At 39.4% G+C, this 23,747-nt stretch overlaps 1 protein-coding gene across 1 annotated transcript in view; it reads right to left on the reverse strand.

Moving 5' to 3' along the window:
* Positions 1 to 843: 843 nt before the first annotated feature.
* NEURL1B (neuralized E3 ubiquitin protein ligase 1B) overlaps positions 844 to 23,747 on the reverse strand; it is a 36,105-nt gene continuing 13,201 nt past the window's right edge. The window contains exons 2-4 of the mRNA XM_044659835.1: positions 16,990 to 17,697; positions 11,154 to 11,279; positions 844 to 1,822 (exon numbers count right to left, since the gene is read on the reverse strand). Coding sequence (XP_044515770.1) covers positions 1,578 to 1,822; positions 11,154 to 11,279; positions 16,990 to 17,697 — 1,079 coding nt within the window. The 3' untranslated portion in view covers positions 844 to 1,577. The remainder of the gene's footprint in view (positions 1,823 to 11,153; positions 11,280 to 16,989; positions 17,698 to 23,747) is intronic.

The raw sequence follows: 23,747 nt of genomic DNA on the forward strand, positions 1-23,747 counted from the left end.
GAGGGAAGTTAATGGGAAGCCAATAAAAATAAGCTCTTCCTGCTTCTAAATTTATCCGGGTGGGGAGGGGGGGAGGGGAAAGCTGGGTAGCTCAGTGGATTGAGAACCAGGCCTAGAGACAGGAGGTCCTAGGTTCAAATCTGGTCTCAGGCACTTCCCAGCTGTGTGACCCTGGGCAAGTCACTTAACCCTCATTGCCTAGCCCTTACCGCTCTTCTGCCTTGGAGCCAATACACAGTATTGACTCCAAGATGGAAGATAAGGGTTTAAAAAAATTAATAAATTTATCCTTGGTTGGAGGACAGACCTTGATCCTAATGAACATCACCTTGCATGCTCCAGATTGCCAACCCCTGGGCAAGCAATTGAAGAACTTTAGGGGTTCTAGCTTAGTTAGCCAATGACTTCAGAAGTGGCCCTAGTCTCTATTTTTCAGTTTCTTCTTTATGGAAGAGGGACTATGATGTGTGGGCCTCCTAATTATAAAGATTAAGAAGATAATATTTTTTAAAAGCATTTGGGGACTTGGGGGAGGAGAGAAGGTGCTTGGTGCATAAAATTCCACTCTGTAGAGCAGGTGTGAGGGTAATACATCTTCTGGGAGAAGCCAGAGTTCTAGCTCGGCTGCACACTGGGACTGGTGAAATCACTCTCAAAACATGGAGTTTAAAAAAACCCAACCAAACCAAAACCCCAAACCCAACAACAAGTTGCTAATGAAAAAAACACAAACTAGGCACCCAGATACAGCTGTTCACATCTCCAGTTGCAAACAGTGCACTGATGATCTGAGTTTCCTTTTCAAATATTATTACCCCCCAAATATTTCTTGTTGGGCAAAAACTGAAAATGTCCACTAGTCATTCATACAACAGTCATACAACAGCCTCTGAAAAGTGAAAGAACGTGGAAAGGGACATAAGCACTTGCTTGTAGCTGGTCCTCAAGTCCTTCGGTGTTCTTTGAGACTCTGCGCCTCTGGAGAGAGCTCGGATGGTGTCAGGGAACTCCTAAACATTCATTCTCTCATTCTCTCTCACTGTCTCTTTTTTTCACTCTCTCATTCTCACAATCTCTCACAGCCTCTCTCTTTCACTCTCTCTTGCTTCCCCCCCCCCCCTTCACTGTCTCCTAGCTCTTCTCCCTTTTTGCTTCACTCTCCCTACTCTCTGCCTCTGTACGAACACACACTCAATGGAGCCATCCCCCAAAATCATTGCACAGAGGTTGCCACTTGCCTAGCTGGTCTTAGAGAGGGCAACGATGTATGCTACAGTGATTACCTGTGACAATGCCTGTGATCATCTATAGGACGGTAACAACATCTTTAGGAAAAGTATTATCTTACCAGAAGCAGCTACCCCCCTCCTCCCGCAGACCCTTTGTTGAGTTCCTCAGCTAGGCCAGATCCCTGATTTTCCTACCATTAAAAACACACGAGAAGAGGTGGGGAAACCTCTTGGTGTAACCAGGGACCAGCCACTGGCAGTGGGTGGCAAGGCATGGTTCTGGGGTTGCTTAGCAAAGCCCCTTTGCCCACTCTCACGTGATGGTGGACTCAGGGTGTGACCGAGGGGCTAAGGCCGGTAGATCTTAATGACATCCTTGATGGTGCGTCGACAGATTGGGCAGCAGGCATTGGGCTGCTTCCTCAGTTTAAGACCGCAGGTGTGGCAGAGGCACATGTGGCCACAGGTGTAGATGACCATGTCAACTTCACTGTCAAAGCAGATGGTGCACTCGCCATTCTTGTTGCTCGGAGGCTCCGGAGGAGAGAATGCAGGCGATGTGGGGGGGCTCAAAGGAGAGCTTGGAGCAGTCACTATTCAAGAGAAAAAAGAGAAAAACACAAATGTATACTTTCCCCCAAAATTCCTTAACCCTGAAATTCACAATCTGCACTACTCTTAACTCCCTCTCCACCAAAAGCAATGATTCTTAGCTTCAGATTATGTAAAATACACCAAAATAACATATAGGTATAATATGTATAATATTATGATATGTATATGAATATATAAATATGTATTAAAATAATAATAAGTATAATAACTCTAGGTATAAACTAAAAAAATAACCTTTAACATAAAATAAAAATAAAATTTTAATTAAAAAGAATAAAAATAAAATTTAAAAATTTAATAAAAATTAGAAATGAATGTGGTAATCACTCCTTTTTTTTTAAAAACCATACCTCCATCTTAGAATTAATACTAAGTATTTTATTAATTAGATTCTACCTCCAAGGCAGAAGAGCAGTAAGGGCTAGGCAATGAGAGTTAAATGATTTGCCTAAGTGTCTTGAGGCCACATTTGAATCCAGGACCTCCCATCTCCAGGCCTGTTTCTCAATCCACTAAACCACCTAGCTGACCCATCACTCTTCAAGCAAAGGGATTCTACGTCAGTAAGAGAAATGTCTATGTCCCTACTCTGTGTTTGCATAGGAGGTTTACTATGAATGAAAAGAATCTTCTTCTCACCTTTGTCTCTTATAATCCTTCAAAGAACTACGTAGGGACCATTTTCCATTTGAGACCTTTTCTGATCTCAAAGACATGACTTCCCTCCCCACTTCCACTTCTACCCCCTACACTTTGTGCTCTCTTTTTCTTGAATTTAATTTGGATTTTTTAATATTTACTTATTTGTGGACATGTTGTAACTCCTCCCTCCATCAATAGAATGTAAGCTCTTTGTGGGAAAGGTCACGTCACATATCAAAAATCAAATACCAAGATATGGTCAAAATGAGTATAGGATTTAAACATAAAGGATGATATGATAAGCAAATTAGGAAAGCATGGAAAATTTACTTATTAGATCTCTGGATAAGGGAAGGATTTATGACCAAACAAAAGATGGAGAGAATCAAGGGAATTAAAATGAATAATTTTTATTTTATTAAATTAAATATTTTTATACAAATAAAACTAATGTAGCTAAGATTATAAGGAAATGAGAAAACTGGGAAAATTTTTTACAGCAAGTTTCTCTGATAAGGGGCTCATTTTGCAAATATATATAGGGAACTGAGTCAAATTTACAAATATATAAGTCATTTCCCAATTGATAAATGGCCAAAGGCTATGAATAGGTAGTTTTCAGAAGAAACCAAAGCTATCTGGTCCTGTGAAAAAATACTCTAAATCACTGCTTTTTAAAAAAACTCTTACTTTCCGTCTTAGATTCAATACTAAGTATCAGTTCCAAGGCAGATGAACAGTATGGGCTAGGCAATTGGGTTTAAGTGATTTCCCCGAGGTCATACAATAGCTTGGAAGTGTCTGAGGCTAGATTTGAGCCCAGGACTTCTGGTCTCCAGGCTGGGTGCTGTAGCTATCAAATCACCTAGTTGCCCCTCTAAATCACTATTGATTAGAGAAATGCAAATTACAACTATGAGGTTCTACTTCACACCTATCAGATTAGCTAGCATGACAGAAAAAGAGAATGATAAATGTTGGAGGGGATGTAGAAAAATTGGAACACTTAACGTCCCACTTTTGGTGGGGTTGTGAAAAGGTCCAAACGCTTGGGAGAACAATTGGGAAATATATTCAAAGGGTTATAAAACTGTACATACCCTTTGACCCAGCAAACTACTATTAGGTTTGTATCCTAAAGAGATCAAAGAAAAAGGGAAAAGAAATCTGTATGTACAAAAATATAACAAATTTGTAGTTACAAAGAATTGGAAATTGAGAGGATGTCCATCAATTGGGGAATGGTTAAGCAAATTGTGTATATGATTGTGATGAAATACTATTGCACTATAAGAAATGATGAGTAGGATGATTTCAGAAAACCTGGGAAGACTTATATGAACTGATGCAAAGTGTAGTGAGCAGAACCAAGAAAACACTGTACATAGTAACAGCAATATTATAAAATGACTAATTGTGAATGATGTAGCTATTCTGATCAATACAGTGATCCAAGACAATGCTAAAGATCTTATGATGAAAAATGCTATCTACTTCAGAGAAAGAACTTATGAAGTCTGAGTGGAGAGTGAAGCATAATTCCTTCAGTTTTAATTTTTTCTTGCTTATTTTTGGAGCATAGTTAATGTGGAATATGTTTTGCTTGATTTCACATGTATAATTATTATCAGATTTCTTGACTTCTCAATGGGTGGGGAAGAGGTGGGAAGGAGAAATTTGGAACTGAAAAACATTTTTACATGAATGTTAAAGTAAAAAAATAATAAATTTAATGTTAAAAAGGGAGACAGTTTTATTTTCATTATATATAATTTATAATTTATAATACATGATATAAAATATAACTATATATTATATATCATATCATGATATGATATGTAATATATTTATTATATTGTTATATTTCTAGTACCTAGTATAGTGGTCTTGTACATAGTAATCACTAAATATATGTTGAAGTAAATTGAATCTAAGGAAAAGAAAAAGGAAAATTTCTAAGGAAATTTGCCCTTATACCACCACATTAGCTAAACGTCCTCTAGGCAGAAACAAGTTATACACAAAGTTAAAAGGAAATAGTCTCTCTGATAGCACCTGTTATAAGGGTCATTAAAGATGGCCTCACAGGGAAAAGTTGGAGGTGGAATAAAATCTCCAATTATCTGTGAAAAGAAGTCTCCCGCAGTGGCAGAGATCATTCAAAATGGTTAATCATCCCCAAGTGGCTTTCATAGAAGTTATGAATCTGGGAGAAAAGAATACAATAGGTATAGAGAGAAGGACAGGAGGGCCAAAAGGGGATATGAGTCCTCATATGTAGGGGTGGGGTGAGGGGCATGGTAGGGGGTTAGGGAAGTGAGAACAGATGGAGCTAGTGAATGGCAATATTTTTCAATGGGGTTTTTGATATCTGATAACCCGAATGTCTCATTTTAGTCCTTCAGCTTGTCCCACTGGGCATCCCTGATATTGCTTGGAAGACAGAGAATCAGAATGATGACCCCAAAGTGTTTTCATAAGAGGAAGGGACTGGATTGTTTCAAATCATCTAAAGAATACTGAGGANATAAATATGTATTAAAATAATAATAAGTATAATAACTCTAGGTATAAACTAAAAAAATAACCTTTAACATAAAATAAAAATAAAATTTTAATTAAAAAGAATAAAAATAAAATTTAAAAATTTAATAAAAATTAGAAATGAATGTGGTAATCACTCCTTTTTTTTTAAAAACCATACCTCCATCTTAGAATTAATACTAAGTATTTTATTAATTAGATTCTACCTCCAAGGCAGAAGAGCAGTAAGGGCTAGGCAATGAGAGTTAAATGATTTGCCTAAGTGTCTTGAGGCCACATTTGAATCCAGGACCTCCCATCTCCAGGCCTGGCTCTCAATCCACTAAACCGCCTAGCTGACCCATCACTCTTCAAGCAAAGGGATTCTACGTCAGTAAGAGAAATGTCTATGTCCCTACTCTGTGTTTGCATAGGAGGTTTACTATGAATGAAAAGAATCTTCTTCTCACCTTTGTCTCTTATAATCCTTCAAAGAACTACATAGGGACCATTTTCCATTTGAGACCTTTTCTGATCTCAAAGACATGACTTCCCTCCCCACTTCCACTTCTACCCCCTACACTTTGTGCTCTCTTTTTCTTGAATTTAATTTGGATTTTTTAATATTTACTTATTTGTGGACATGTTGTAACTCCTCCCTCCATCAATAGAATGTAAGCTCTTTGTGGGAAAGGTCACGTCACATATCAAAAATCAAATACCAAGATATGGTCAAAATGAGTATAGGATTTAAACATAAAGGATGATATGATAAGCAAATTAGGAAAGCATGGAAAATTTACTTATTAGATCTCTGGATAAGGGAAGGATTTATGACCAAACAAAAGATGGAGAGAATCAAGGGAATTAAAATGAATAATTTTTATTTTATTAAATTAAATATTTTTATACAAATAAAACTAATGTAGCTAAGATTATAAGGAAATGAGAAAACTGGGAAAATTTTTTACAGCAAGTTTCTCTGATAAGGGGCTCATTTTGCAAATATATATAGGGAACTGAGTCAAATTTACAAATATATAAGTCATTTCCCAATTGATAAATGGCCAAAGGCTATGAATAGGTAGTTTTCAGAAGAAACCAAAGCTATCTGGTCCTGTGAAAAAATACTCTAAATCACTGCTTTTTAAAAAACTCTTACTTTCCGTCTTAGATTCAATACTAAGTATCAGTTCCAAGGCAGATGAACAGTATGGGCTAGGCAATTGGGTTTAAGTGATTTCCCCGAGGTCATACAATAGCTTGGAAGTGTCTGAGGCTAGATTTGAGCCCAGGACTTCTGGTCTCCAGGCTGGGTGCTGTAGCTATCAAATCACCTAGTTGCCCCTCTAAATCACTATTGATTAGAGAAATGCAAATTACAACTATGAGGTTCTACTTCACACCTATCAGATTAGCTAGCATGACAGAAAAAGAGAATGATAAATGTTGGAGGGGATGTAGAAAAATTGGAACACTTAACGTCCCACTTTTGGTGGGGTTGTGAAAAGGTCCAAACGCTTGGGAGAACAATTGGGAAATATATTCAAAAGGTTATAAAACTGTACATACCCTTTGACCCAGCAAACTACTATTAGGTTTGTATCCTAAAGAGATCAAAGAAAAAGGGAAAAGAAATCTGTATGTACAAAAATATAACAAATTTGTAGTTACAAAGAATTGGAAATTGAGAGGATGTCCATCAATTGGGGAATGGTTAAGCAAATTGTGTATATGATTGTGATGAAATACTATTGCACTATAAGAAATGATGAGTAGGATGATTTCAGAAAACCTGGGAAGACTTATATGAACTGATGCAAAGTGTAGTGAGCAGAACCAAGAAAACACTGTACATAGTAACAGCAATATTATAAAATGACTAATTGTGAATGATGTAGCTATTCTGATCAATACAGTGATCCAAGACAATGCTAAAGATCTTATGATGAAAAATGCTATCTACTTCCAGAGAAAGAACTTATGAAGTCTGAGTGGAGAGTGAAGCATAATTCCTTCAGTTTTAATTTTTTCTTGCTTATTTTTGGAGCATAGTTAATGTGGAATATGTTTTGCTTGATTTCACATGTATAATTATTATCAGATTTCTTGACTTCTCAATGGGTGGGGAAGAGGTGGGAAGGAGAAATTTGGAACTGAAAAACATTTTTACATGAATGTTAAAGTAAAAAAATAATAAATTTAATGTTAAAAAGGGAGACAGTTTTATTTTCATTATATATAATTTATAATTTATAATACATGATATAAAATATAACTATATATTATATATCATATCATGATATGATATGTAATATATTTATTATATTGTTATATTTCTAGTACCTAGTATAGTGGTCTTGTACATAGTAATCACTAAATATATGTTGAAGTAAATTGAATCTAAGGAAAAGAAAAAGGAAAATTTCTAAGGAAATTTGCCCTTATACCACCACATTAGCTAAACGTCCTCTAGGCAGAAACAAGTTATACACAAAGTTAAAAGGAAATAGTCTCTCTGATAGCACCTGTTATAAGGGTCATTAAAGATGGCCTCACAGGGAAAAGTTGGAGGTGGAATAAAATCTCCAATTATCTGTGAAAAGAAGTCTCCCGCAGTGGCAGAGATCATTCAAAATGGTTAATCATCCCCAAGTGGCTTTCATAGAAGTTATGAATCTGGGAGAAAAGAATACAATAGGTATAGAGAGAAGGACAGGAGGGCCAAAAGGGGATATGAGTCCTCATATGTAGGGGTGGGGTGAGGGGCATGGTAGGGGGTTAGGGAAGTGAGAACAGATGGAGCTAGTGAATGGCAATATTTTTTCAATGGGGTTTTTGATATCTGATAACCCGAATGTCTCATTTTAGTCCTTCAGCTTGTCCCACTGGGCATCCCTGATATTGCTTGGAAGACAGAGAATCAGAATGATGACCCCAAAGTGTTTTCATAAGAGGAAGGGACTGGATTGTTTCAAATCATCTAAAGAATACTGAGGAATTTGGAGAAATGTTAACCACCACATCTCTACATTTACCTCCCCTATTCCTTTCCCTGCAATTCCTAGGTCCTCAACAAGAAAATAGAAGGAAAACCCCCAAGGATTAGGGATTCCAGAAGGAGGGCAGTTGTGGTGGTTGTTCAGTCATGTTGCTTTATGACCTCAAGGACCATAACATACCAGATCCTTCTAGCCTCCACTAACTTATCATTTTAATACTCTCCATGGGGTTTTCTTGGCAAAGATACTGGAGCAATTTACCATTTGCTTCTCCCGTGGATCACCTTTTGATAGAACTCTCTACTATGATCCCCACAACAATGCAGGGATCCAGGTAGAGGCTGAAGGCAGTAGAAAGCTCAATTTTGCCTAGTGTGGGCTGGAGAAAGTGATCATCTAAGAACATGCATGGAGGAAAATGCCAACTTCACTAAAAGTTGACTATATTTAATTCTATTTTTAAATTTTATTTTTATTATTATGCAAAACACACTCCCATATTGGTCATTGTTGTAAGAGCAAACTCATACAAAACCAAAACACTGAAATAAAACTATAAACACACTGAGGTGAAAGATGACTCCAACAGTTCTTTCTCTGGAGGTGGTTATCATTCCCCATCACAAGTCTTTCAGGACTGTCCCAGATTATTGCATTGCTGAGACTATATTTTGTTGACTATATTTTAAGTGGGTCTAGAGGTCAGATAATAACAATAATAATATATAGCATTCATGTAGTGCTTTAAGGTTTGCAAAACACTAAACATAAATTATCTAGTTTGCCAAAGGCAGAGACTAATAATTCCATAGAATCATATAAATTTAAGTTGGAAGAGATTTCTGTTCCAATTGGATTTGAGCAGAAATTCTCTCTGTTACATCATTTGGATAATTCATGCACTTCACATCTCCTTGAAGGGCTCTGCTGACAATAGGTCTTATTATCTTTATGGGTTGCTCTTTCCACTTTGGGATAAATGTAATGGGTAAGAAGTTTTTTTTCTTATATTTGAAATCTGCCTCTCTGTCACATCAACCTGGTGGTTTTAGTCCTGCAATCCAGGGCCAATCAGAACAAGTCTAATCCTTCCACTTAATATTTCTTCTAATTCCTAAAGATGGGCATCATTTCCCATCCCTTGCCTCCCCACCAAAAGGTTTTCTTTTGGAAGACAGAGAATCAGAGACCAAAAAACCCCAAAGCATTTTCATAACAGGAAGCATCCAGGTTGTTTCAAGTCATCTAAAGAACAATGAGAGCTTTGGTCTCTATGTTCACCTCCTTCCCCTTCAATTCCTAGTTCCCAGGCAAGAAAATAGAAGGAGGGAAAAGAAAAACAAGGATTTGGGATTACAGAAGGAAAGTAATTTGAAAGCAGTTTTCTGTGGAGAGTACTCTTGTTCAAGAATAGGCTAGACTCGTTGACTTCTGAGGCTCGTTCCCACTCTGAGGTTCAGTACTGATCAGGACAGAGTATAGTGGATTGTCTGTCACCTCTCTCATTTTGGACACTATACTTCTATTAATTCAGGTGAAGACTACATTAGTTTTTTTGGTGGCCATACCATAAATGCATATTTCTATTAAACTTGTGCTTCCTTTGTCTCTTTTCCTATCAGCTTCAGTCTAGGCATGCCACTTTCTTTTATTTGTGCAGTTGATTTTTTGAACCTATGTGTGGGTCTTTACATTTTTCCCTATTATGTAACATTTTAGGACTTGGCTCCTTCTGTTAGCCCACATAGATTTGATATGGGTCTTGAGTTTGTCTCCCAAGTTATTAAACACTCACAGTTTTTGTGTCACCTGCAAATTGGATAAGTATGAGTGTGTGTGTGTGTGTGTGTGTGTGTGTGTGTGTGTGTGTGTGTGTGTGATAACTATGCCTTATCAAAATTTGTCAAAAAAATGTCAAACAGAACCAGATGACAGGATCTCCTTTGCCTAGGCTGACATTAATAGATTCTTTCTTTTCTTTTTTTTAAACCCTTACTTTCTGTTTTAGAGTCAATACTTTGTATTGGTTCCAAGGCAGAAAAGTAGTAAGGGCTAGACAATGGGGGTTAAATGACTTGTCCAGGGTCACACAGCTAGGAAGTGTCTGAGATAAGATTTGAACTCACAACCTCCCATCTTTATGGCTTTCAATTGACCTAGCTGCACCACATTAATAGATTCTTGAACTTGGATTATTCCTTTCACATTCTCTCCCTTTTCTAATCTTCTTCCCTTGCTCATTGTGTCTTCTCTATCCAGTGCTGTTCCCTTCTATTCAGTTCTCATATCCCACTCATTTTTTTCTCCCCAAACAGCTTGTTCTGTACCTGTAGTTTGAGAGAAAAACACCTGGGAGCATGACTATGCATTCATATTCCTCTCTGCTCAGGTCTTGTTGAACAGGTTTCCCAATAGCACTGGTGCATTCTTGGGAAAATGAACTCACAACAATACCCTACATTCATTTTTAGATGGATACTTGGAAGGGTTTATGAACCATTCAAATTTAATCCACTCTCTATTAGAATTTTTCTCAAGATTGAACTTCAACTAGGAAATAGGAAGACCACAGGTATGCAGTTTCTTCATAACTGGCATAGAATTCACACGCATCTCTATAGTATCTTCTCAAACAACCTTCAACCTAAAACTGTATTATTATTACCCTTTAGGTCAATAAACAAGCATTTATTTTTAATTAAAAAAACCCCTTTCCTTCTGTATTAAAATTGACATTGTACATAAGTTCCAAGGCAGAAGAGTGGCAAGGCTAGGCAATAGGGTTTAAATGACTTGCCCAGGGACACATAGCTAGGAAGTATCTGAGACCAGATCTTCCTGACTCCAGGCTTGGGGCTCTGTCCATTGTGCTATCTAGCTACCCCTATTTTTTTTAGATTTTTTTCCTCTTATCTACCCAGGATACCTGGTCTGGCATCACTACACTTGGGAGGGCAGCTGAGGTGAAAAAGACATGGAAGGAGCAAGCAAGAGAAGAAATGAGATCATAAAGGCTACACCAAACTGTCCTTGGTCTACATTTCAGAAAATATAGCTTTAGCTCTAATGGGAAGGTGAACTTCTGAGGCGGCAGCCTTGGACCATGCCCTTTGAGCCATTCTGAATTCGAGGGGCTCCTTACCTAGTGAGGACTCGGAAGCTGAAGAGGACCTGTTCACACTGAAGGCCATGTCTGAGTCACTGTCGTACTGTGAGCCACTGGGGGATCCTGAGGGAGAAGCAGTCACTGGGCTAGACTGCAAGGTGCCTATAAAACCAAAGGGGAAAAAGTCCATCAGCTACAGTCAGAATTCTCCCCCAAGGATCAAAATATTCCTTTGCCCGCATCATCGTCACTGAGGAGATTCTATGGCGCCATGCAACTTCCTTAAATCCAAGTGTCTCCTGTCAAATAAGTCTCTTTCGATGCAATGAGTTTGCTTCCTAAGACTTTTGAAATTCTTTTAAAGCAATAAATAATATTAACAGGGTGCTGGAGTCAGTTTAAATAGCTACAAGAGCCAATCGCTATATTTTTGGTGTGAGCACATATACTTTAGGAATCAGCAAATGCTACAAATCAGAACTAGATTTATTGTTTGGTTGATTGTCTAAAGACATAAGGAAGTGAAGGAGAAGATCTTGAGAGTGCAGATTAAACTGAAAAGTGTATCTCCCTTTTTTGGAGAGTCATGTTGTTAAACATTTACCAGCACATCCTGGGCAATAGCAACATGTAAAGTTTGCAAAATACTTTACTCATATGATTTTGTTCAATCCTTATATCAAACTGGTCAGGTAGGTAGTATTCTCAATTTTTTTTTTAAACAATGAGGTAAGTGATGGAAACAGGTTAAATGAACTTGCCTGTGGTCAGATAGCTCATGTATGACACCATTGGAACTCAGGTCTTCCTGACTCCATTTCCAGTACTTTACAATTCAATTTTATTCATTATATATATTTGTGTCCATGTCATCTCTTCTGCTAGATTCTAAGCTCTTCAAGGAGAGGGTCTTATCATATTCCTCTTTGTATCTCTTCCAGGTGCCTTGTAGAAGACTTTTCATATAACCCGTGCTTAAAGAATGAGGTCCTGGAGTCAGGAAATCTGAGTTCAGATAGCTGTGTGACCCTGGGCAAGTCACAACCCTGTTTGTCTCAGTTTTATTATCATGTAAAAGAGCTGGAGAAGGAAATGGCAAACCACTCCAGTATCTTTGCCAAGAAAATCCCAAATGGAGTCATGAAGAGTCAGATATGACTGAGACAAACAAACAATAAAATGCAGAGGATTACAAAGGAAACCAAAGGTTAGTGGAAATAAAGATATATTTTCCCCATCTAAATTAACTGAAACCTACCCATGAACTGCCCTGCCTCCATAGAAAGAACCCTTGGACGAAATGGTGGCTAAGGCTCCTTCCAACTCTAAAGTCTACATTCCTCGATTTCTCCTTGCATTGTCAGCTCTTTCATATGAGCCATTTTTCTCCCATTCTGGTTCAGGTGCTGGGGGTGGCAAGGAAGAGAAGAACTGATGAATGAAGAACCTTGTCTTACTCAACAATTCCAAGCAGGAAAGGCAGCTCCCCTCTCACCATCTGCCAGGTGCAGGGGAAGCTGGGGCAGCCCCAGCAGCTGCTGCTGTCTCAGCATTCAGTTTTCTGATCAGCAGGTGGATGAGCAGAGGCTGGGATGGTGGGGGGAAATAGGGGGAGGGAAGACTTTAAATTAATCAGTGAGTATTGGTTTACCGGCTCTTAGAGAGCTAGTTGTCCTATGGGTCCATTCCACAAAGGTGGATTGAATAGGTATGAAATCAAGGGTTCTTAACCTGAGGTTAATAAACTTGTTTTTTAAAAATTATTTTAAAAACTTTTAAATAGAATTATCTTTTAGGGGGCAGATAGGTAGTTCAGTGGTGAGAAACAGACCTAGAGATGGAAGGTCCTTTGTTCAAATCTGGCCTCAGATACCTTCTAGCTATGTGACCCTGGGCAAGCTGCTTAATCTCCACTGCCCAGCCCTTACCAGAACCAATACACAATGCTGATTCTAAGATAGAATATATGTATGTGTGTATTTAACTTCTTATTTAATCCGATGTATTTTATTTTATGCATTGTTCTGATAAGGGGCCCATGGGCTTTACTGGATATTTTACCAGATATATTGATACATAAATCAACAGAGGGGTCCATGACACAAAGTAAAGGTTAAGAAGCCCTGGGTTAGAGACAAAGAATATAAACCTCTAAGAAGCAAAAAACAGAAATAAAAGTCCAATACAGAACAAAATGTTCATAGCAACACTCTTGGTACTAGCAAAAAAAAATCAAAATAATAATGGTTAATAGCTAGTATTTATGTAGTACTTTAAAGTTTGCAAAGCACTTTATAAAGATTTTCTCTTTTGAATCTTACAACAACCCAGGCAGGAAGTTGCTCTTACTAGTACCATTTTGTAGATGAGAAATTGAGGTAGAGAGCAGATAAGTGATTTGTCCAGGGTCATACAGCTAGTCAGTGTCTGAGGCCAGATTTGACCACAGGTCTTTCTGATTCTTGGTCCAGAGCTCTAGCCACCATGTCACCTGGAGGCCTGAAGGGGTACCTATTCGATTGGGGAAAGGTCGAACAAACCATGCTATAGGAGTATTATAGAATGTTACTAGACAGTAAGAAATTATAACAATGAAGAATTCAGAGAAATACAATAAGAATGTATGAACAGAGACAGGGTAAAATGAGGAGAATCCAAATATACTTTGACTTTCAACAATGAAAATGAAGCAACTGAAAAACCAATTGGATCCAGAGAACAAATAAGGATCTGTTCCCTAGTATGGAGAGAAGGGGATGTCTTAGTCAGAATGTCACACATATGGCCAGATGGGGTCGCTCTATATGATGTTTTTGCTCAATTTTCTTTTTCTTTTTTTTTTTTCTTTTCCTCAAGGCAGGGTTCAATCAGGAGCAAGGAGGGTAGAATTTCTTTTTTTCTTCTTGTCTTTTCCCCAGAAATGACTAATATAGAGAGAATCAGTATTGATAAGTTGATCAACGTGCATTTAAATACTTACCATAAAACATTAGAAATAAAATAAACTAGATTTTTTTTTAAACCCTTACCTTCTGTCTTGGAATCAATACTGTGTATTGGTTCCAAGGCAGAAGAGTGGTAAGGGCTAGGCAATGGGGGTCAAGTGACTTGTCCAGGGTCACACAGCTAGGAAGTGTTTGAGGCCAGATTTGAACCTAGAACCTCCTGTCTCTAGGTCTGGGTCTCAATCCACTGAGCTACCCAGCTGCCCCCCCAAATAAACTAGATATTAAGGTCTTACCCTCAATAATTGCCACATTATGTCCCTTTAGGAGGCTCTAAGAAATGACATAATAGGTTTAGGACACAGCCCAGTTATAGTCCAGACTAGTAAGAGGTCCAGGTCATGGACTTGAATCACAGTCTAAAGGGAGTCTAGTGGACATCCACTTCAGACCTTCTCAAACAAGACTCTCTTCTATGATATTCCTTTTTTTTTTTAAACCCTTACCTTCCATCTCTAAGGCAGAAGAGCAGTAAGGGCTAAGTAATAGGGTTTAAGTGACTTGCTCAGGTCACATAGCTAGGAAGTGTCTGAGACCAGATTTGATTCTATGATATTCCTGACAACAGTCCTCCACCTATCTCGCCTGAAAATGGTGGAGGCTGACCTCTCTCTCCCAAGGCAGTCCTAGCCTGTTAGCTATAATTGATAAGAAGTTTGCCCTTGCACTGAGCCTAAATCTACTTCCTTGCACATTCTGCTCACTGCTCCTCGTTCCTCTCTCCCAAGCCAAGCCAAACAAATCTAATCCCTCTTTTACATGATAGTTTCCCTGCCCTGAGAAAGTCTAGACTTCTCTCCTTAGCTCCTTCAAAACATCCTCCCAGGGCTTAGTCTCCAATTCCCTTACTGTCCTGGTCACAGTTTTCTAAGGAGGTTGTGAGCAAATACAAGACTTGGTCACCTATGTGGTCAATTAATCAATCAACAAGAATAGGGGCAGCGAGGTTGCACAGTAGATGAGTGCCAAGTCTGGAGTCAGAAGGACCTGGATTTGAAACTGACTTCAGACACTTCCTAGCTGGGTGATCCTGAACAAGTCACTTAACCCCAACTGCTTAGCCCTTGACACTCTTCTGTCTTAGGACTGATATTAAGACAAAGGTAAAGGTTTAACAAAAGCTTCAAACCAAGCATTTATTAAGCCTCTACTATCTTCCACGTATGGTGCCAGGTTAAGGGAGCACACAAATAAAAGTTAAATAGTCCATGCTCTTGAGATTATAATCTAGTGAAGAGGAACAACAGGTCCCTTTATAAGCCCATAAGAAATAGATGTGAAATGATTTGGGGCAGGGAGGTACTGGCAGTTGGGGATATCAAGAAAGGTCTCATGGATGAGATGGCATGTGAGCTAGACCTTGAAGAAAGCTAGAGATGCTAAGAGGCAGAGATGGAGAGGAAGGGCATGCTAGGCTTGGAGGAGAGCCACTGTAAGGCATGGAGAAAAAAGATGGAGGATGTCTTCTGGGAGGAAGAGCAAGAAAGGCCAATCTGGCCACAGAGACCATAGCTACATGAGGAGGGCTTTTAAAATGCCAAACAGAGGAATTAATATTGGAGCCTACAGGTTTTCACTTAACTTCTATTTGCCTCAGTTTCTTCAACTATAAAATGAGGGGGTTGTACTAGAAAACTTGAGGATATATATTATCATATAGTAAGTGTGCAAATTCAATATTGTCATACCAATAAATCACATTTCATCAGAATTCAGATAAGTGTTTCATGTTAAATTTATCTACATACACACGGGTCTCATTTCTTTTTTTCTTTATTGGGCTGTTGGCCCCTTTAGATTAGAGACCATGTCTTTTGATAATTTTGTGACTGTTCAGTTGTTTTAATCATGTCTTTGTGACCCCATTTGGGATTTTCTTGGCAAAGATACTGGAGTGATTTGCCATTTCCTCCTCCAGCAATTTTTCCCGATGAGGAAACTGAGGTCAACAGAGTTAAGTGACTTGTTCAGGGTCACATAGCTAGTAAGTGTCTGAGGTGAGATTTGAACTCAGGAAGAGGAGTTTTCCCGATTCTAGGCCAAGCATTCTATCCACCATACTGCCTAGCTTCCCTCATAATAACAAAACTAGTTATATAAATTTATATTTATTTAAATTTGCAAATTTAAATAAAATATGTATTATAAAATTTGACTTATATAGTGCCTATTATGTGCCAAGTACTGTCTAAGTAATTTGTAAATACTATTATCTCATTTGATCTCATCAGCCCTAGGAGGATGGTATTGTTATTATCTCTATATTACACTTGAGAAAACTGAGGCAAACAGGTCACACAGCTAATAAGATTAGAACTCACAGAACGCAGATGAAAGCATATAATTTTTCACCTGTTTATTTGGGTTTCTGTTTTGGGGGTTTGGTTTTATATGATTATTCACTTATAAAAATGAACAACATGAAAATATATTTTATATGATAATACATGCATAACACAGATTGAGTTGCTTGCCAGCTCCAGGAGTGGGGAGGGAAGGAAGGAGGGAGACAGTTTGGATCATATATCTTTGGAAAACTTATGTGGAAATTTGTTATTATAGGTAATTGGTAAAAAAAAAAAGATTTGAACTCAGATCTTCTTGACCCCAGGCTCAGGGCTCTATCCACTGTACCCCCTAATTGCTCTTATTCTTCTTTGTATTCCCCTGGTCCTAACATAAAACTTTGCAAACAGTAAGCATGTGATACATATTTATTGAACTGCATCTCCTTGGCACGTAGAATGTCCTCAGTCAACAGGTAGACAAAATATCAGAATATAACAGCAATCAAATGAAGGAAATTAGCATCATGAAATGTGAGAAATCTGGCAGTGTTCTACATGCCTTCTATAAAATGGACTTACCCAAAATCTTGAGCTGATTGATTACTCCGTGAATTGTAAAAAACACCCAAAGAGACTGTGAGGTATCCACATACATCAGCATTCCTCGGTTGTTGCCATTCACACCATGATGCACTTCCCCATTTGGCAATACTATGAAGTTAAGGACATCCCCACTGCTGAAGACGGGGAACGCGCGGTAGATCACCCAATACTCCTTGCGGTCCAACAGTGAGTCAGGATCCGCGGGGAGCTCATTGGTCCTTAGTGTCCCTGGGTCACAGGAAGTGATGCCGAAGGAGAGGGCCCCGTAATAGGGCAGCCCCAGGTGTCCAACCTCAACAAAGAGGTTCTCTCCGATATGTAAAGGCCGGTCCGAAAACACCAAAGTCCTATTGCTTTCTTGCCAGTTGGTGCAGGCTGCCATCCGGTCCTGAGAGAAGGTGACGTCGGGCCCCCGGGTCGGGTGGAAGTGGAGGTCTGTATCTAAAAAGGCTGGTACCCCGTGACCCCGAGAACGCCTGTTGGGACAGCAGGGGATAACGTGGTTGTCCGTGGATGCTCCTGGGACCCGGCTCAGGTTTAAGTTGCTGATTTTGGCTACTACCTGGTTGTTCTCCAGTTCGTTGTTGTTGAAGTTGGCCGAGTCGTGGTTACTTTGTGGGATGCATGTGCTGAACCTCGTGTTACTGAGACGAGAGGAGGCCATGGTCTCGGCAAACATGCTATCTGTGATCAAATTACAAGAAGAAACTCCATGAATTTTTTTTTCCCTGTAAAATGACAAGCCCAGTCTTTATTCCTTATCTTATGTTTCCACTGGTCTGGACAGTGGATACACAAATACAAAGAATGAAACAATCTATATTCTGATAGAAATGATAAAAGTTACTTATGTAACAAAATGATAAAAGTGACATAAATAACAAAATAAATGCAAATAAAAGTAGGTCCTTTAAGAGCGAAGATATTAGTAGTTGAGAGGATCTGGTAAGGCTTCATGGAGAAGGTTACCCTTGATCTCTACCTTGAAAGAAGAGGACACTCTGAAGCAGAGGGAAGAAGAGACACTCTATGAATTTAAAGTTGCAACAAATGGTTTTTTTTATTCCTTCTCCATTTCTACCTTTTCCCACCCTCCTGGGCAAAGGTATACTAAATTATTTCCATTTTTTCAATCTCTACTACCTCTTCTAGAGGTTACTTTTTAGCCTAACAGGGAGGAATGATCAACAGATTGAAACTATATCCCTTCAGGAGTGAATGAATGGAAAGAAAATGCATTTATTAAGTGTGTGTAATTTGCTCAGCATTGTGCTAAGGGTTCAGGATGCAAACACAATCAAGCAAGGCGATTCCTACCCTTGGGGAACTTTCATTCTAACCATTTTGAGAAAAATTATAAAGACTGGAAAAAGTAACAAAGTCCATCGAGACAAACAATCAAGGCAATGAAACTTGGGCTTAAAGAGCTAGTTTCAACCCAGCATTAAAGATGCCGACCCTAACTGAGTACAACCAAACTCCAAACATCCCAGGTGGAGTCCAGAAAGCTCCGGAGAGCAAGGAAATGCTTTAGAACAGCTTGAGAGAAGAATAGAGTATCTAGGAGCCAAGGTCTGTTGATGCCAAATAACTTTTGCCCAGTGTCCTGTAGGCTAATGGAGAGCCAGGGAAGGAAATAAGAACTGTTCAGTGACTGGGTAGGGTGAGGCTCTGCCTGGCCAGTATCCTTTGGTCGTCCCACCCTTTGTGTTACTGCCAGAATCATCTTCCTTATTCAAAAGATTTGGTCCTAGATTATAAGATCACAGATCTAGCTTTAGAAAGGATCGCAGAGGCCATCTAATTTAGTGCCTTCATTTTACAGACGAGGAAATTTAGGTCAAGTAGAGTTATCCCCATTTGACAGAGGAAGGAATTTAGGTCAAGTAGAGTTATCCCCATTTTACAGATGAAGACATGTAGGTTAAGTAGGATTATCCCCATTTTATAGATAAGGGAACTGAGATGAGAGAGGGAAGATAACTTGCCCAAGTTCTCACAGAGGCAAGATTTGACACCCAAGCCTTGACAGGCAGCAACCTTTCTACTGTACCATGTTGCATACTATAGCTCCCTGATTTATCCGTCAAGTAGGCTCCTCAGCCTGCCTTTCAAGGTCCTCCACACCCTGGTGCCATCATCCTTTCCAAATGTATCTCATCTGCTCCATTATCCCCCAGCCAGAGTAGACAGTTCTTTGGCCAAAACACAGCTTGTGGTCTCAGGGCTCTTTGCCTTGTTCACTCTCATTCCCATGCCTGAAATGACATCCTTTTCTTTTTGCTGTTCAAATCTTACCCATCCTTTAAGGTCTAACTTCAAAGCTCCCTCCTCTAGGAAGCCTTCCTTGGTCAGGAAGTAATGACTTCCTCCTCAGTTCTCACACAGCTTCTAATTCTCTGATGTGAAGCAGGGAATTCTAGCAGTGTTGGTCCTATCTTCTTCTACACCAGGTCTACCAGGGCAGGAGTCATGTTTTATCTTAGCTTTTAGTCTCTTGAATGTCTACCAGGTCAAACGGATGTGTCCCTGCAGGAGCATTTTAGCTAAGTGTCCTGGGAACTGCATATGTAAAATGTCCAATTGCAATCATATGTCCAGCCAAGTCTCCCCCAACACAAGTGAGATTCAGACTCATGACCACACGTGTGGTTCTCTGTATGGTATCATAAGTAAGAAAAAGAATGAGAACCACAGCCTACCACAATGCTTCAAAGGTGCTTAATCAACTTTTTTTTTAATCAGCCTAGATAGACTAAGAAGAGTCTTTAGATTCATTCAACAAGCATTTATGAATCACCTATTAAGGTGCCAGAAGGCAGGTAGGTGGCTGCAGTAGATAGGGTGCCAGGACTGGATCCAGTTAGGAAGACCTGAGTTCAAATATTTACTAGCTGTGTGACTCTGGGCAAGTCATTTAACCTCTGTTTGCCTCAGTTTCTTCATTTATAAAATGAACTTGAGAAAGAAATGATAAGTCACTCCATTATCTTTGCCAAGAAAACTCACAAAAAGTCAGACTCTACTGAAATAACTGGACAATAAAACCTTGGACAAGTCACTGAAATTTCATGGGCTCCAGTTTCCTCTAATAAAAGTGATTGTCCCTCCCAACTCTAGATCTGTGAAACTGGGAAGAGACAGATTATTCAGAGTGAGAGTGAAGGGGCCAAAAAGGCTTCATTCCCACCTCCCCATCCCTTGATGGACACAGGTAATAGAGGACTCCATTTGATATCACCAAGTAGCTTTTCTCTATTTTCTCTTAGGCAGAATATGTCTGGTGCCTGAAAAGCTACGATGTGCTTCCAATGACAACCAAATTTCAACGCAGAAAGAAATGATGGCAAAAAAGCATCAGAGGCAGCTTGAATAAATCATTATCTACCATTCTTTTAAAGGAGTCTAGGACATTCTTTTTGTCAGATGCCCTTGCCTAAGATTCCAAAGGTAGATTTGTTTGAGTATTTGATTTTTTTTATCAAAGAAGATGAAAGTCCATGCACTGGGAGAGACAGGACAGCCCTGAGACATATAACTAACTACCCCAAAGATTTCGTAGTAACCAGAGTAACAGAAGCTGCAGATTCCAAAGGAAGGAGGCATCTGGTGATAAGCAGTATACCCATACAGGATGGAAGAGGCTCACCTGACCACTTTAGGAATCTCATAAATCAATCTTGGGGCAGGTATTTGGCCTGTGACGCTCTTGGCATCTCCAGAAGCACAACATGTTCCCATTAGGCCAATGCCACCTTTTTTTACAAGAGGGAGCTAGCTAGATGATGCAGTGCATAGACCAGTGGGCTTGGAGTCAGGTCTTCTTGGTTTCAGGAAATCTGGCCTCAGACTTGTAATAGTTTTGCGATTCTGGGTAATGATCACACAACCTATGGCTCTACTACCCCTAACCTTCTGCCTCTCACAGTTTCCTCATCTGTCAAATGAGCAGGAGAAGGAGATGGCAAACCACTCCAGTATCTTTGCCAAGAAGACTCCAAATGGGGTTATGAAGAATCTGAAACCACTGAAAAACAACTGAACTGAATTATTATCATTAATATCATTGTTCATATATTGTTACCTCTTTCTTTTCAGATGATCTAGAACCTTTCAGGGAAAAATTTGGTTAAAAGAGCACAAAACCACCAGAACTAATAACTGAAGGCTGGAGGAAGGGGCCATAATTGTTACATTTCCTAGATCTGGGACACTCTATACAAAGTCTTCAAGGCAAATCTATTTAGTCCTGTCTTATTAGCAAAGAAAATGGAGGCAAAATACCTTGTCTAGGGACAGGACAAGGTAAATGAGATGGAACAATGCTAGGTGATATTTCTATAGTTCTTCAAGATTTGCAAAGCACTTTCCATGGCTTTACTTCGTATGAATGTTATAGATGAAGAAACTGAGGTTTAGTGAGGTCAAAACTAGTAAATGTCAGTCAGGATTCAAACCCTGGTCTCTACTGACCCCTAGTTTGGTAGGCTTCCCCACCATGCAATCAATCAATGATGCATCTCATGAAAGAATCTCAACCCAACATATTTAAAGAGAATTTAGCCTTCTCCCTCACTGAAGATGAATCATGAAAACATAGATTTCAAGCTAGAATAGATTTTCAAGGTTATCCAGTTTTCATTTGACAGATGAGAGACTGAGGCTTACAGATGCTAAAGGACTTAACTAACGTTACATGAGCAGTCAATAGTAGAGCTGGAATTTGAACACAGTGCCAGATCAGAATAAAATTCCTTTTCTTTCCCCTCGGCTTAGATTCTTTTCTTACTCCTTCCTACAGTGAAAGAAAAACACTTTCCTTACGTCGTTACCATATTTCTACATTCCCTATGTACTTGACATGTGGTACATAGTCAATGTTATACTAAATTTGAAGCTGAGAAGATCTGGGTTCCTATCCTGTCTCAGACACTTATTAGCTGGGTGACCATGGACAAATCTCTTGATCTCTCTAAGCTTCAGGTGCCTCATCTGTAAAAAGGTAAAAAAATATTGCTTATATTATTTACCTCACAGGGTTATTGGGAGGGACATGTCAATTATTAATAAACCACCTATGGATTATTTCAAATTTATCCTGTGTATGGCTTGTTTGTAGACCGTTGTTTACATTAGATTGTGAGCAATTTGAGAACGGGGAATTTTTTTTTCTTTATATCCCTAACATGTAGTTCTTTGTCTAGCACATAGTAGGTGCTTAGTAAATGTTTATGGACTATTACTGGATATTATCATAGCCAACCATTAAGTGCGGCACTTAGTTGGTATGAAATGCATTTGCTGGGGCAGCTAGGTGGTACAGTGGATAGAGTGCTAGATCTAGAATCAGGAAGACTCATCCATCTTTTTGAGTTCAAATTCACCCTCAGATACTTTCTTAGCTATGTGACCCTAGGCAAGTTACTTAACCCTGTTTGCCTCAGTTTCTTTTTTACTTTAAGACCTTATTTTCTGTTTTAGTAACAACTCTAAGACAAAAGGGCAAGGGCTAGGCAAATGAGGCCAGATTTTTTAACTTCAGTTTCCACATCTGTAAAATGAGCTGGAAAAGGAAATGGCAAATTGCTCCAAGTATCTTTATCAAGAAAATCCCAAATGGGGTTAGGAAGAACCAGACACAATTGACCACAAAACCCATTTGCTGATGGACCGATTTTCTTTCTTGCTTTACATTTCCAAAGTAATCAAGTCCTGTTACCTACCACTGACACTTTCTGTGGGGTGATGGTCTTGTTGCTGTGTGGCAGGGATTCTGGGTTCTCCAAGCTGTGCCAGCAGAACACAAGTGGTGGCAGGTGCTGTGGAGCTGGAAGAGTGTCAGGGAGGAGTTTGTTGTCCAAGACTGACCTATCTAGGGGCAGATGGGTCACTAGGCAAGGAATTTTTCCAGTCTAGCCACACACTAAACAAGACCATCCACCAAGGTGAATAGGGGCTTTGACCTGTGGGGGCGAATACTCAGTGGACAATGAAATTACAGCTCTTTTGAAGTCTCTCTCCAGAGGGCACATTCAATAATAGAGCTGCAAGTGTGATAGGCTATGGAACACCTGTCCTGACCCTGAGGTAAGGGGGCCTGGAGAGTCAGGGCCCTTGGAATGGGTGTAAGCACTGGGTGACAGGGAGCCCGGCCAGCCCTGTTTTATCTATCTATATGAAAATCAAATATCTGGACAAGAATGCAGGGTTGCTCCCCTCATTATATCCCCTGAGGAGAAAACAAAAGTTTCCAGGAAAGGCTGGCTGGAGGACAGGAATCTGATTCTACCTGATTTTCTTACTTTTCTAGTTCAGATGCCTCCCCTCCTTGCCCCCATCCCCATTCTCTATAATCATTTCTGACCTTTTTAGCAACCCAGTTCTTCCAGTGTTTCTAACCTGACAAATCTCATCCTTGGATCAATCCCATTTTTAATTTCTTTTTTTTTCCTTTTTTTCCTGCAGAGCAGGAGAAAGTCTTGGAACTAAGGTGGCTTGGCTCCTTCTGACTCCTGCTTTTTGCAAACAGCTCTGCCTAGGTACTGCAGCTCCTTTCTTAACTCCTTGGGTACCACAGTGGCTGCTGATGGGACCCCTCCTGTAGTATGCACTAACCTAATATCTTTGGAAGAATGGAAATTCCCTTTCCTCCCCACCTCCTTCCATCTCCTACTTTTCTCACTCCCTCCTTCCACTTCTCCCTCCCTGTCTCTTTTCCTCCCCTCCCCCCTCCA

This window comes from Gracilinanus agilis, chromosome 2 (genome assembly GCF_016433145.1).
Source record: "Gracilinanus agilis isolate LMUSP501 chromosome 2, AgileGrace, whole genome shotgun sequence".
In the NCBI taxonomy this organism is placed as follows: domain Eukaryota; kingdom Metazoa; phylum Chordata; class Mammalia; order Didelphimorphia; family Didelphidae; genus Gracilinanus; species Gracilinanus agilis.